The 13,908-nt window shown below is 33.2% G+C and overlaps 1 protein-coding gene across 1 annotated transcript; it reads right to left on the bottom strand.

The window, feature by feature from the left end:
• Window positions 1–11,907: 11,907 nt before the first annotated feature.
• Window positions 11,908–12,556, bottom strand: LOC138872897 (uncharacterized). Its single transcript, XM_070151316.1, has 2 exons — window positions 12,290–12,556; window positions 11,908–12,156 (listed from the first exon to the last, which is right to left on the bottom strand). The coding sequence occupies exons 1-2, from the start codon at window positions 12,554–12,556 to the stop codon at window positions 11,908–11,910; spliced, it is 516 nt and encodes a 171-aa protein (XP_070007417.1).
• Between the last annotated feature and the right edge of the window lie 1,352 nt (window positions 12,557–13,908).

Here is a 13,908-nt window from a genome sequence, read left to right as displayed (position 1 = left end):
CAAAAATTCAACTTTTCTTCAAATAAAATGCATGTCCAAATACAATTTTAACTTTCAAAAATTATTTTTTTTAACACAACTTCAATTTTTTTGCCCCAAGTTTCAATTAAATCTATGTCCAAGCGCTAGCATAGTACTCATTGATGACTAACGACGATAAATTCTTCTCACATCTTTGAATTATCCTCTCCATAATATGTCATTATGGATTATATATCTATAAAATATTACCTCTTTAGAACAATTGCATTTTGAAGATAAAATCAAATACCGTCATGTGCAAGACCAAAAAGGAATTGGAGTATGAATCTATACAATATAATTTCCCCCTTTTTGTATTTGATAATCTTAAAATACAACTTATATTTTTATATACGAGAAAGGAATAACTAATCTTTTTGTACATATTATATTCCAATTATTGTGACCAGAGAGGAGAAATATGTCTCATTCAAGGCTTTATTGTAGCTTCTCTACTAAAAGGACCACAAGTAGTCAAACTCTTTATTGCTATTTTGAGAAAAAGAAAAACACCTTTTTTTTTGTTTGGTTAACAACTCTTCTTATATATTCATTATTGGATTACATTGTTATGCTATACGTTTAATTCAGTTTTGGTTTTTTGTATTTTTGTAACCAAAACCATCCTAACAAATGGATATAAAGGGTTTTAATATAATTTAAACGCGTGAATTATACAGCAAGTCCAATTGGTAGCTATAGAAAGATTGAATTTATTAATAATGAATTTTATGTTGCTATCAGAGTAGGTACTCTCTGTTTCTCTCATATTTAATACGACAATTCTAACATAAAAAGAATAATCCCAATGACAAGGAAATCTCTAATGTTATATAATTTTCTCATGAAAAATACATTGAGGCTGCAAAATATACTACACATGACAACAGTTAAGTTCTTCTTTCACAAAATAATGGGTTGCTTTAAAGAAGTATAAATTCAATTTTTGCCAACTAATTAACACAATTGTTGGGGGTCTTAACACAAATAGCCGGTCCAATTCACGGTTTACTTTTTTTAGTCAGTATACATAGATTACACACACACATGGATTACACCCAAATAGGGCGCCCCATGCAATTTTTACTCATTTAAACTAAATATAGTCAGCGATGTAATATATATATTACATCGCTGACTATATTTAGTTTAAATGAGTAAAAATTGCATGGGGCGCCCTATTTGGGCGTCCCTTTTTAACCTGTAGCCGCTTTGTCTTTGTGTTTGCACCCGTACTCTTTTTTTGTTAAAAATCATTTGAAAAGACTATTTTGCCATTCTTTATTAAAAGACTACTTTCTCTCCAAGTAGACACTAGTCCTCTACTATCTCTGTCTCTCTCTCTCTCATTATTCGCGTTTTTTGATTTGTTCTTCTCTGAAATCAAACGGTTTTCGTCGTCGTTTTGATTTTTCAACTGCTAGTCGTCGTTGTTCCCACATTACGATTTAATCACAGGTACATTGCATTAACTTTCTGGGTTTTATTTTACGATTTAATTTCTGGTTTTGGTTTTGATAGTCATGTATTTATGATAAAATATTTTCTTAGGGTTTAGTTTGATTAGTGCATTAGTTTTACTTTTACGATTGTATTTTTAGGTTTTTTGAACGAGTGTTTACGTTGTTGATGAAAATTCTATAAATTCTTCTATGATTAGACGTCCAAATTTTTAAAAATTTTGAGAGTTAAATAGATGATACTATTAAAGTGTGAAGTTTATAATAGTTCAATGACACCTTAGATAGGAGCTGAATTTTTTTTTATGTTTTGGCATTATTTTTGGATTTGAATTTAAGTTTTGTTTTTTGTAAAAACTACAACATGTTTTTTTGCTGAATATTTTGTGCTTGTAATTGGTGAAGTTCAGCTTTAGGAGTTGAAGTTTTTGTGTTTGTAACTGGTGAAGTCCAGCTTTAGGAGCTGAAGTTTTTGTGTTTGTTACTGGTGAACTTCAGCTCTAGAGCTGAAGTTTTTGTTTTGTAACTGTCGAACTTCAGCTCTAGAGCTGAAGTTTTTGTTTTATAACTGTCGAACTTAAGCTCTAGGGCTGAAGTTTTTGTTTTTGTAACTATCGAACTTCAGCCTTCTTAGGTATTGAAGTTTTAACTGATCTTTTTGATAATATCCTGATGTTAATTTTTTGTATCCTTTACTTTTTTTGAACAGATGGCTCCTAAAGCACCTAAAGATCCTAATGCAGCTAAAGTAGGCAAAACACCTAAAACACCTAGACAACCTATAATACCCCCAGGTCCTTATGTCCCTGCTCCTCCACCTACAAGACCAGGCCAAAGATATTTTGAGTTTAGAGATTGGTTTAACTCTAAGGGTTACTGGAAGGGGAACCATGATTTGAAGAAATTAATTGCAACTTTCTTGACTCCTGCACAACGGGATAAGCTTAATAATTGTACATTTCGATACATTATGGCTATGGAGAATTTCAAATACAGCATGAAGTTGGTTCATTATCTGTGTCTTTCTCGAATATTCACGAATGATCGAGACTCTATTATTTTCAAGATTTTTGGCCATGATGTTCCTTCACCCTTGAAGAATTTCACATTATGTGTGGTTTGCGGATCACAACACATAATGTTAAAAAACCAATTAATCGAGAGAGCAATATTCTGAAGCGCTATTTTGGTAAGTCGGGTGTGACTTTGAAGGATATTTGAAGTTTTATGACTCACAATGAAATTCCAAAGAATGCTGTGAATCACGTACACGTATGCGAGAGTGATGATGATGTTGTTAAGCTTATGGAACTTCTTGTTGTAGAGTCTATTTTGTTTGGGAAAAATACTGTGTCATCTGTGATGGAGGAGTACGCATCTATTGTTGAAGATGATAAGGTTTGTGCTGAATATCTTTGGGGTAATGTGGCTTATGAGAAGCTCATTTATTCACTGAAACATGCATTGGACAAGCAGAACAAATTACATACAACTGAGTATAAACTTGGTAGATTTCCATATCCGTTATGTGCTTGGTTCTATGAGTGCTTCCCAGATGTTCGGGAGAAGTATATAAGAGAGGATGAGTACCTTGATACCCCTCAGGTCCCCAGGATGTTACGTTATGTATGTGTGAGAGAGCCTAAATTTCCCGAACTTTATCATATGTTCAGTACTCATGAAGTAAGTTACTTTTTTTGTCTTTGTGTTAATATGTTGATGTGTTAGTTTTTATCTCCTCATAATATAATTTTTTGTATTAAACAGAGATATCGCGACTTTAGGGTATTGGATATAATTACTACAGAAGAGGAATTGAATTCAATGCCTTTAATTGGACAATTACCATGCAGCCAGATTCGTTCAAAGGTAGTTAATGTAGTTCCTTCAACTGGTGAATCACCACGTACTTTGAGTCGATCAAAAGAAGCGAATTGAACTCCTGTCATTGGTAAATCACCACGTACTCTGAGTCGATCAAAAGAAGCGAATCGAACTCATGTCATTGGTGAATCACCGTGTAGTCGGAATCGATCAAAAGAACCGAACAAACTCCTTTTATTGGCGAATCATCTCGTACCCAGAGTCGTTCTACATGTTCTACATCTGACTTTGATGACAATGAATTACTTGAGACAATATGTTCTGTAAGTTTTGATCTGAAGTTTTTTGGTTTTATTTTTGTAAAAGTACAACATGTTTTTGAGCTGAAGTTTTCTTCTATATCTGAATTTTTGTTGTGTATCTATTCTAGAGGTTAACGACGGAGGTTCAAAAGCATGCAGAAAAAGAAAGAAGCACGATCGTGAACGAAGTTTTTGATAAGTTTAAAAAGGAGGAGCGATCTGCTATTATGGATGCGGTTTTTGTAAAAGTGAAGGTAAGCTAATTTATAAAGAAGTCTTTTTATTTTTGCTGATGTTATTCAGATTAATCATTCTTAGTAATTTTTTTCTAGGAATATTTCGATAAGAAGTTTGAATAGTTGTTTATGATTGTCAACAAATCAAATAGAATGGACGATGGCAATTTTTATTTGAGTAACCATCGAGAATATGATAGGATGAACGACTGTTACGAACATCCATCGGCTTTTGAAGGCGATCAACATGTTCAAGAACAAGTTGAAGAGGAACGTTCCAGTACTGATAGATTGAGCAGAGATGGAAATGATGAAGCACAGTTATCAACTGAGAATATTGGAAGCAAGCAAGGTGCAGATAATCAAGTTGTTGAGACTGAAGAACATACTGCTCATGATGCATTGCGTAAATCGCAGATGATAATGCTACATATAAGGAAGCAGTTGTTGAAGGCGATCAACATGTTCAACAACAAGGTGGAGAGGAGCAATCCAGTGTTTGTAGACAGAGTAAAGATGGAAATGATGATCAAAAAAGGTGTAGATGATCAAGTTGTTGGCACTGAAAAACATGCACCGAGCTGTGCTTTGGAAAGTGATATTGGAAAAGGCAATTTGTTTGGCGATGGAGATCAAGCACCTGTTTGTACTTTAGAACTGAAAGCGAGTGATGTGTCTAGCACTATTGGGAAAGACGATCGGTATGCAGGATTACTAGCTATTTGCAAAGAACTTCTAGGTGGTGATACAAAGAAAATTGTTACTACAGGTACAAAGTGTGAAGTTTATAATATTTCAATGATACCTTAGATATGAGCTGAAGTTTTGTTTAATGTGTTTGTGTTTTTTGTAAAAACTACAACATATTTTTTTGCTGAATGTTTTGGTTTGTAACTGGTGAACTTCAGCTCTAGAGCTGAAGTTTTTGTTTTTCTAACTGTCGAACTTCAGCTCTAGAGCTGAAGTTTTTGTTTGTGACTGTCTAACTTCAGCTTTCTTAGAGTTGAAGTTTTAAATGTTTTTTTTATAATATCCTGTAGTGAATTTTTTGCTACATGTATAAATTTTTTCTATGTTATATATATAGAAAAACTAGTTGATCTATTACCCCTCTTTATGAATATGCAGTGGAAGTTGAAACTAGTTGTGCCTCAATTGACACAACTCAAAAACTCTCTGATGATGCTGAATTGAATGAAGGTAGAGTTGAGAAAAACTTTCTAGAGAATACTCCAATGCTCCTCGACGTTGGTTCACAATTGAATGAAGCTGGAAATGCTGATATCGACAAAGGCATGCAGCCTGGGGAAACCACAGCGGAAGACAAACGTCAAGGTATTCTATAGATCATGAATTTATTATATTTGATCGAAGTATATTTTTTATAGTTTGAAATTTTACATACTTTATTTTCTTTTTATGTTTTTGAATGATTTTTCAAAAAGACTCGAGGCAGCTCAAAAAGAATTTGGTGAGCTTATGCTACTATATGAAAAAAGAGAAATACATATATTCACACATGTTACCTCACATACAGGTGTGAAGTGTATTGGTATTATTTTATAAAATTTAGTCAATATTATTTATTTATTTGCATGAAGATACAAGATCTGTTGGAATACAAACATCATCTGTGTCGCAACACTTAGACCAGGTAGTTTTTTCTGCAATTCGATTACAATTGTTTTTTTTTGCCTAATGTGTGTTTTCTATCAGTTTTATTTATGTTTATATTTTCCTTGCTTTTGCAGATTTCATCTGATGCATCGGAACTTCTTCCAAAACCTAAGAGAAGGAAGATTTTCAATTCTCCTATGTGTGATACCAGTGATATCCCCAACTTCAATTTATATTCATTTTCACTTGGTAGTACACAAGGGACTAATTCAGAAGGTAATTCTGCTGCTGTTGTTGTTCGTGAAGAGACACAAAAACGTTGTGAATAGTAGGGAGTTGGTCAAGCATCTGCCACGATAGCTGTAGTTTTTCCCCCTGCTGCTGAACAACAACAGTTAGTTGTGACGGAATAGCAGGAAGAGCAAGCAAAAGGAAAACCAGATAAAAAAGGGAAAAGGATTCGTATGGAGAGTATTTGGTTGAGATCTCCTTACATAGTTCATAAATGAAAGGAAAGGGGGAAAGATTGGAAAGTAGGAAAGAATATACGAAGGTATCCCTTCCATTATGTTAATCAAGACAGTGGATTGATGCAAAGATTTATAGAGTGGTTGAAGATGGATGCCAGTGAATATGATTCCAATCCATTCATATTAGCTGGAATTGATATTCGAAAATTATTTTTTACCGAGCTTATGGATCCTAGCTCTGATCTTGCGGATGAAGTAAGTTATTAAGTTTATTTTTTAAATTGGTTTTCAACTATATTTCCCAAAACTTCAGCTTATTTTTTATAGTAAAGTTTTTGTACTGTAATTTGGAAAACTTCAGCTTTATTCATACTAAAATCCTGAAGTTTTTTAGCTTATTTGCTAAAACTTCAGCCTAACCATGCTGAAGTTTTTGACATGCATTCTCTAGTTTTTTTCAAAACTTTTAAATCAAACATGCTCAAGTTTTTTAGATTATTTTCTAACACTTCAAACTGAATATGCTTAAGTTTTTGTCATGTTGTTTGTAGTTTTTTCACATGTTATCATTTCTTGTTGTTCATTTGCAGCATATGGATGTGGGCATATATTACTTGCACAAAAAATATTGCTATCACCTTCCAGCTTATCCAAAATCAAGATTTGCAGTAACAGATTTAATTTTTGATCAGTATATGACTAAGCTGGCTGATATTCATCCTTTAGAAGAACAGATGGATAAAATTAGAAAAATGAAGCAAAAGAGAATGGAGGATCGAAAAAAGAGCAAATCAAAGAGAAAAAGGATATCCAAACAACAGGCTCAAGAAGAAGAAGAAGAAGCGGTTATTCGGCCACTTACGGACTTTAGTTTGTTTGAGGAAGAATCAACGAATGAAAAGGTGGCCAACTACGTAAAAGGCCTCGACCTTTCCTGTGGTATCTCATGGGCATCTGCCAGAAAAGTATTCTTTCCATTTCGACTTAAGCCAATGACGGGCCAGAGATCTACGCACTACTTTTTTGGAATTCTGGACTTTAAAGATAAAATTATATATGTGTATGATTCCATGGGCAGTGTAACATATGAGCGTGTGGTTGAACATGTCAGAAATTATGCCCGGTTGATCCCACACTGTCTCAAATACTTGGAATTTGGGGCACACAATAAATTTTATGGGGCTAGTCCTGTGGAAAAATTTCAAATTATGTGGATGACCTCACCGTAGCAGACTAAGAAGTACGTGTTTCGCATATGTTTTACCATGCATCTTATGTTTATTATTTTTTGCCCTTGTGTTAACTATTTTTTATTTTCTTTTTGTAGTGTTGATTGTGGTGTATTTGCTCTTAAGTTAATTGATATGCGGTTGAATAAAGAAGATGTCTTCAATTTCGATCAAAGTCAGTCGTTGACCTTCAGGAGAGAATTGGCTGCCAATATTTGGGCTCATGGAAAGTGGAAAAAAGATAGTTGCTATGAAACTCCAGAAGAACAATAAGGACATGATTATGGAGATTTTGAAGAGGTTGTGTGTGAATTTTTTGATTAGAGGATTGGTTGCACATAATTTGTATTTTGTGAATATACATTAAGTATTTTTTTATTTCACTTTTGTTCATACAAATATATTTGTGTCTTTTATTATGAATTTTAAGTACATTTTTGTTGAAAAAACTTAAGCATGAAGTAAATGACTTCTGTTTTTTAAGATGAAGTTTTGGTTAAAAGTCATAACAAAAGTGTCGACTGTAGGACAAAAACTTCAGCTTAGCAAACGCTGAAGTTTTTATAAATACACTAAAAAACTTCAGCACGTTGGGCTGAAGTTTATTTTGAAAAAGCTGTACGAAAAAACTATTGAATCCAACACAAAAACTTCAGCTTATCAAGAGCTGAAGTTTTTTGAAAAAGCTTTATGACAAAAACTATTGAATTCAACACAAAAACTTCAGCTTATCAAATGCTGAAGTTTTTAGAAATACACTAAAAAGCATCAACACATTGGGCTGAAGTTTTTTTAAAAAGCTGTACAAAAAACTATTGAATCCAACACAAAAACTTCAGCTTATCAAGACTGAAGTTTTTAGAAATAAACTAAAAAATTTCAGCACATTGGGCTGAAGTTATTTGAAAAAGCTGTACGAAAAAACTATTGAATTCAACACAAAAACTTCAGCTTATCAAGAGCTGAAATTTAGAAATACACTAAAAAACTTTAGCACATTGGGCTGAAGTTTTTTGGAAAAAGCTATATGAAAAAACTATTGAATGCAACACAAAAACTTCAGTTTAACAAGAGCTGAAGTCTTTAGAAATACACTACAAAACTTCAGCACATTGGGCTGAAGTTTTTTGAAAAAGCTTTACGACAAAAACTTTAGCATGTTTTGGTATTTTTTAATTTGATACTTATCTTTTTTGCATTTTCTAGCTACTTTTTGTCATTTATCACCTATATCACATACTTTTTGTGGCCTTATTTTTTACTATTTTTTTATTGCATTTACCAACTACTAGCATTTACTTCTTACTTGTTTTGCCAACTACTAGCATTTACTTCTTACTTGTTTTGCCAACTACTTATCTACTTACATTCAATTTCTCTGAAGAAAAAACAGTTAACAATATCTTCAGCATTTATAGATATTAAATTGATTAGGTGCACTCTTTGACTATATTAATGATCTCTTCACTTAAAAATTTTCATATTCATCCATAGACTTCTATCATATTTCTTTAAATTTATATTCAAAGAAAAACAAGAATATGTTGGCAGAGACATGCTTATTAGGTGTAGCAGGGAGTTCTTGGGAAGCAAAGATAAAGAAGGAAAAGTCTAAATACTTCATATGTGAAGGAGAGTGGCTAGATCTAACACTCGAGCTCAGGACAATTTGCTCTTTTTACTAGTTGATAAATCTAAGTTTTAGTAAAATTGTCTTGGAGCTCGAGTATCTGATGTGGCCACTCTCCGTCACATATGAAGTTTTTTGGACTTCATCTTCATTATTTTTGCTTCCCACGAATTCCCAGCTGCACACCAGTAAGCATGTCTTTGCCAACATTTTCTTGTTTTTTTCTTATGAAAGAAGACGGGAGTTGCTAAAAAAATCATAGTACTAAACTTTGTCAACATGTGTCTGACAAAAAACGCTTTGGTGGAATTAAATTTGGTGAAATGGAGGGTGACTGTCTTATAACTCATGGTGTTGCAGCGAATTTGCATGAACGCCTTTTCACACTTAGTGAGTCCTCCTAGATGCACATATGTGGAAAATGCAATAATATGGCAAATGTAATTCAGAGGTCCGTACAAGGTGGTAAAGAAAGATGCTCGTATTGCCGCTTTTGTGAATCAGTTGAAGACACAGTAAGGTTCATGGAGTTTTGTTAAGAAACCCAAGAAGAGCAACTAGGACATGACTATGGAGAATATGAAGACACTCTGTCAATTTTTTGAATAGAGAATAACTTGTAAACAAAAAACTAATTTTTTTTTCAAGGATGTAAGCGAAAACAAAATTGGATTGTGTGAATATACGTTATTTTTTGTGATTTATGTGATGTCTTTTAAATTTTTGTTCTATTCGCATTACAGTTTTTTAGTATACTTGGGTTGATTCAAATATGCTAAACTTCAGTATGAAGTAAATAACTTCTGCCTTTTAAGCTGAAGTTTTGGTTAAAAGTCATAACAAAAGTGTCAAATGTAGGACAAAAACTTAAGCTTTTTCTCCGTAAGTTATTTGAAAAAGCTTTACGACAAAAAATATCGAGTCCAGGACAAAAACTTCAGCTTATCAAGTGCTGAAGGTTTTAGAAATGAACTAAATAACTTCAACACATGGAGCTGATGTTATTTGAAAAAGCTTTACGACAAAAACTATCGAGTCCAGGAGAAAAACTTCAGCTCATCAAGTACTGAAGTTTTCAGAAATGAACTAACTAAGTTCAGCATATTGAGCTGAAGTTTTTGAAAAAACATTTATAACAAAACTATTGAATGCACGATGAAAAACTTCAGCTTATTATGTGCCGAAGTTTTAGAAATGAACTAAATAACTTCAGCACATTGGGCTGAAGTTTTTGAAAAAGCTTATGACAAAAACTTCAGCATGTTTTGGTATTTTTTTAAGTTGATACTTATCTTTTTTATATTTACTATCTACTTTTTGTCTTTTGTCACCTACTTTATTTTTCATTTAAATTTGTTTGACCATATAGTAAATGATCCGAAAAGTTATTTTTCAGGCTGAAGTTATTTTTTTACTATAGAAAAACTGTGGGCTTATTAGGGCTGAAGTTATATTTTTTTTTTGCATTTACCACATACTTGTTTTACCACCTACTTATCTTGTTTCATTCAATTTCTCTGAACGTAAAACAGTAAAAACACCTGAAAAGTTACTTTTACATTTATAGATATTTAATTGATTAGGTGAACTCTTTGTCTATATTAACAATCTCTTCACTTGAAAATTTCATAGTCATTTATAGACTTCCATCATATTCCTTTAAATTTATATTCATCCTTAGTCTTTCAATTTTTGTTAAAGAAAAAATGTCTGGTGGAAGCGGAAATAGGAAGCCTAATATTGATAAAATCATGCAGAAGCGGGAGACTTTGAAGTGTGAGTAGTACAATAACAAACCGATGGCTAATCTTATGCTTTTGTGGGATCAAATAAAGGCTGATTGGGAGAGAATCAGACCAAAACTCTTTGCCAATGAATCATTCCAGAACAGGCTTAACCTGGAACGTAGTTGTGGAGGTTATTCAACCCCGTTCGACAAGGTTGTGCAGCAGTTTGATAGTTTTCAGTTTCCCAGCTGGAACGACTATTCCAAGCTGCAAAATAACCTGAAGACTCTTCTTCCTCTTACGGACCGAGTAATCGTCGAACAAAGTCAGCTACGTGATGAATTCGACGAGTTGAAGATTGATCTCCTTGGATTCAATAGTCTTTTGCCCGACTACCCTATAGTTATCTCCGATACTAATAATGATGAGATATTTAGAGAAATTGAGGAGTACTGTGATGATGATGATGGTGGTGGTGGTGGTGATGATTGTTAGTGTTTGTTATCCTTTTTTTATGTTTTAATGTTGTGTTTTTTTGTTTACTTCAGCCCAGAGAGCTGAAGTTTTTAGGTTCATTTTGTATAACTTCAGCCCAGAGAGCTGATGTTTTTATTTGTACTTTGTGTGTTGTTCTCATCTCTTTTTGTATCAATGTAATTCTCATCCTCTTTCTTCTTAGCTTTCTATTGCATTATCCTTGTTATTTGTTAGTATTTGCTTTATACTTCTTAGTTGGTTTTTATGTTTAGTTTTTGTAATTCTTTTTTATGTTTTTATGCTGTGCTTTTTTGTAATGAATATGCTGAAGTTATTAAGTTCATTTTCTATAACTTCAGCTTAGAGATGCTGAAGATTTTGTTTGTACATGCCTTTCTTTTGTGTGTTGTATGCGTATGTGTATGTGTTTGAGTGTGTGTATATGTGTGTGTGTTTGTGTTAAGGATATGTATTTCACATAATGTAACCTGAAGTTTTTTCTCACAGAAGTCATTGCGTACTTTTTTAAAATGTAACCAAACCTGTAAGCCTGCGCAACAAAAATGAGTGATTTGTACTTTAGTAGTATATAAAATAGTACAAGAGCTTTTTTTATTCCTATGAAAACAAATCACATTTCAAATATGTCATACAATAATGAAAGTCTAAATTTAGACCAAGGATTATTGAAGGTTGGAGTATTTTTCAGTGTGTTTCTTTGAATATGGATGAGGTGCTGGAGAAGACAAACAAGTTGTTCTGTTATGCTCAACTTGTTTACATCAACTGCATTTGGTAGACTTGAATGGTACTGATTCAGTCATATGTATATGCCTCTTCTTTTGTCTTCTTCCTTGTAAAATCTCTACATCGGGAGGTTTTGTGATCTCAAATTGTACATTTTGTGGTATATCCTATGATTTTTGATCTCCCACGGTATTCACATGTCCTTCATATGTTTTCAACCATGTTTCCTTTGAATACCAATTTGAGCAGTAATTAGATTTCTGTAGATATCTCTTATTAATAGCAGCAATTGCATGTGGATAGGGCAATTCATCAAGTTGGAATTCCAGGCAGTCACAAGTTCTCTTCTTTAAGTCCACAATGAATTTGATTTCTTCACTATTTATTCTGAATAACATTGAATTAAGGTTGAACACCTAACAAGGAATAAAAAATTAAGACAAACTATATTAGTGTATTGTTGCTTCAAAAAAAAGTATGAAATTTTTTAATGTAAGCAGTAAATCACTGCTACAGATATAAAAAGCTGAAGTTAATAAATATACTCACAGACATTTTACAAGCCAAGTCCATCTTCTTAGTCATCTCTTCTTCTGCCCATATTGAGACTCTGTGAAAAGTTTTATTTGCCTTTTTTCTCCGTTCGTAAAACCACTCTCCCAACTTTTCTTGGATGAAATCTAATATTCTTAAAATAGGCATTTCTCTCCCTTTTAGTAAAACAGAATTTATTGATTCTACCATGTTTGTTGTTAGCATATCATAACGTCGCTGTGGGAACCATGATCGAGCCCATCTCTCTAGAGGCTCTTCCATATTGTAATTGTATGTTTTCTTGTCAATACTTTTGAGTTGGGACATTAACTAATTAAAATCTTCACGTTTGTATGACCTTGCAGCACTTTGAAAAAGATTTATTACCGTGGCTTTTGCATGTCTTTGCTTTAAATTTTTTTCAAAGTGATAGAGGCAGATACCATGGTGAGCTTCCAGGAAAAACTTTTCTAATCTCATTTGCAATCTATTGGTTTCTATCTGACAAGAAAACCAATTCACGACGGACTTGAATTGCTTTTCTCATTTCCCCGAAGAACCAAATGTATGCCTCATTCTTTTCTGATTCTGCTACACCAAAACATAGAGGAAAGATTTGATTGTTTGCATCCTTTGATACATCAACAAATAGAACACCACGATATTTGGACTTTTAAAACGTTGCATCTACTGCAATAACGGGTCTACAGTAGGACCAACCAGCTACTGATGTTGTAAGAGCAAAGAACATGTAAGCAAATTTGTACAGTGAAACACAAAAAACAAATCATAAGGTGTGAAGTTTTTCAAATAGAAACATTTGAAACTTCAGGATGATGGTTAGTATTGTTTTGCTTACCTATTCTGCGCATCTCTTTTTATGCTTGTGTACGTTCCTGGATTTTTGCACACCATCATGTGTAGGTATGAAGGAAGAATCTGGTAGTTCTCTTCAAGTGTTCCCCTTATGCAAGTAACAGCTTTTTGAATAGCACGCCATGCCTTGTGATAACCAATGTCAATTCCAAATTTCTTTTTTATTTCATTTTCTACAAAGGCTGGTGTAACCTCTATCTTTTTGTCTCGAACATGTATTATAATTTATTCACTTATAAAATTTGATGTAGCATGCTTCTGATATGATTTTCTTGCATCAACCGAGCATTCATGGATGTTATGATATTTTATCACCCTGAATAGTGTGGAATTTTTTATTCTGGTAGCACGTACATTCCAACCACATTTGTCCACGATGCATTTCAGCTCGTATCTCTTTGAACATGATCTAATAGCAGTGAATTCAACTTTCTAGTTTATCTCCAAGCTGCAGAAAAATTTAGTCATGTTTTGTTTGTTCTCAAAAAATGATCCAACTCTTACTTCCTCAGGCAACGCATCGTGCCTAAGTATTTTACATGGTGGAGATTCTTTCATCTTTCTCCTCACTCTTTTTCTTGATTTCTAAGAAGCACAAAAACTTTCAGCAATTTCTTCAATTCTATCTGATGTTATCGGTATAAGCTCCATGTTTACTTCATCTTCGTTGTTGTTTATCATTGCAGAAGGTAACAAAAAGCTTTGCTGGATTGTGTGTTGGTTGTCAATTTGCATTATTAACTGTCCTTCTTCTTCTT

The sequence above is a fragment of the Nicotiana sylvestris genome, chromosome 7, assembly GCF_000393655.2.
Source record: "Nicotiana sylvestris chromosome 7, ASM39365v2, whole genome shotgun sequence".
In the NCBI taxonomy this organism is placed as follows: Eukaryota; Viridiplantae; Streptophyta; class Magnoliopsida; order Solanales; family Solanaceae; genus Nicotiana; species Nicotiana sylvestris.
Note: the sequence above shows the minus strand (reverse complement) of the source record. Positions and strands in the feature narration are given on the sequence as shown.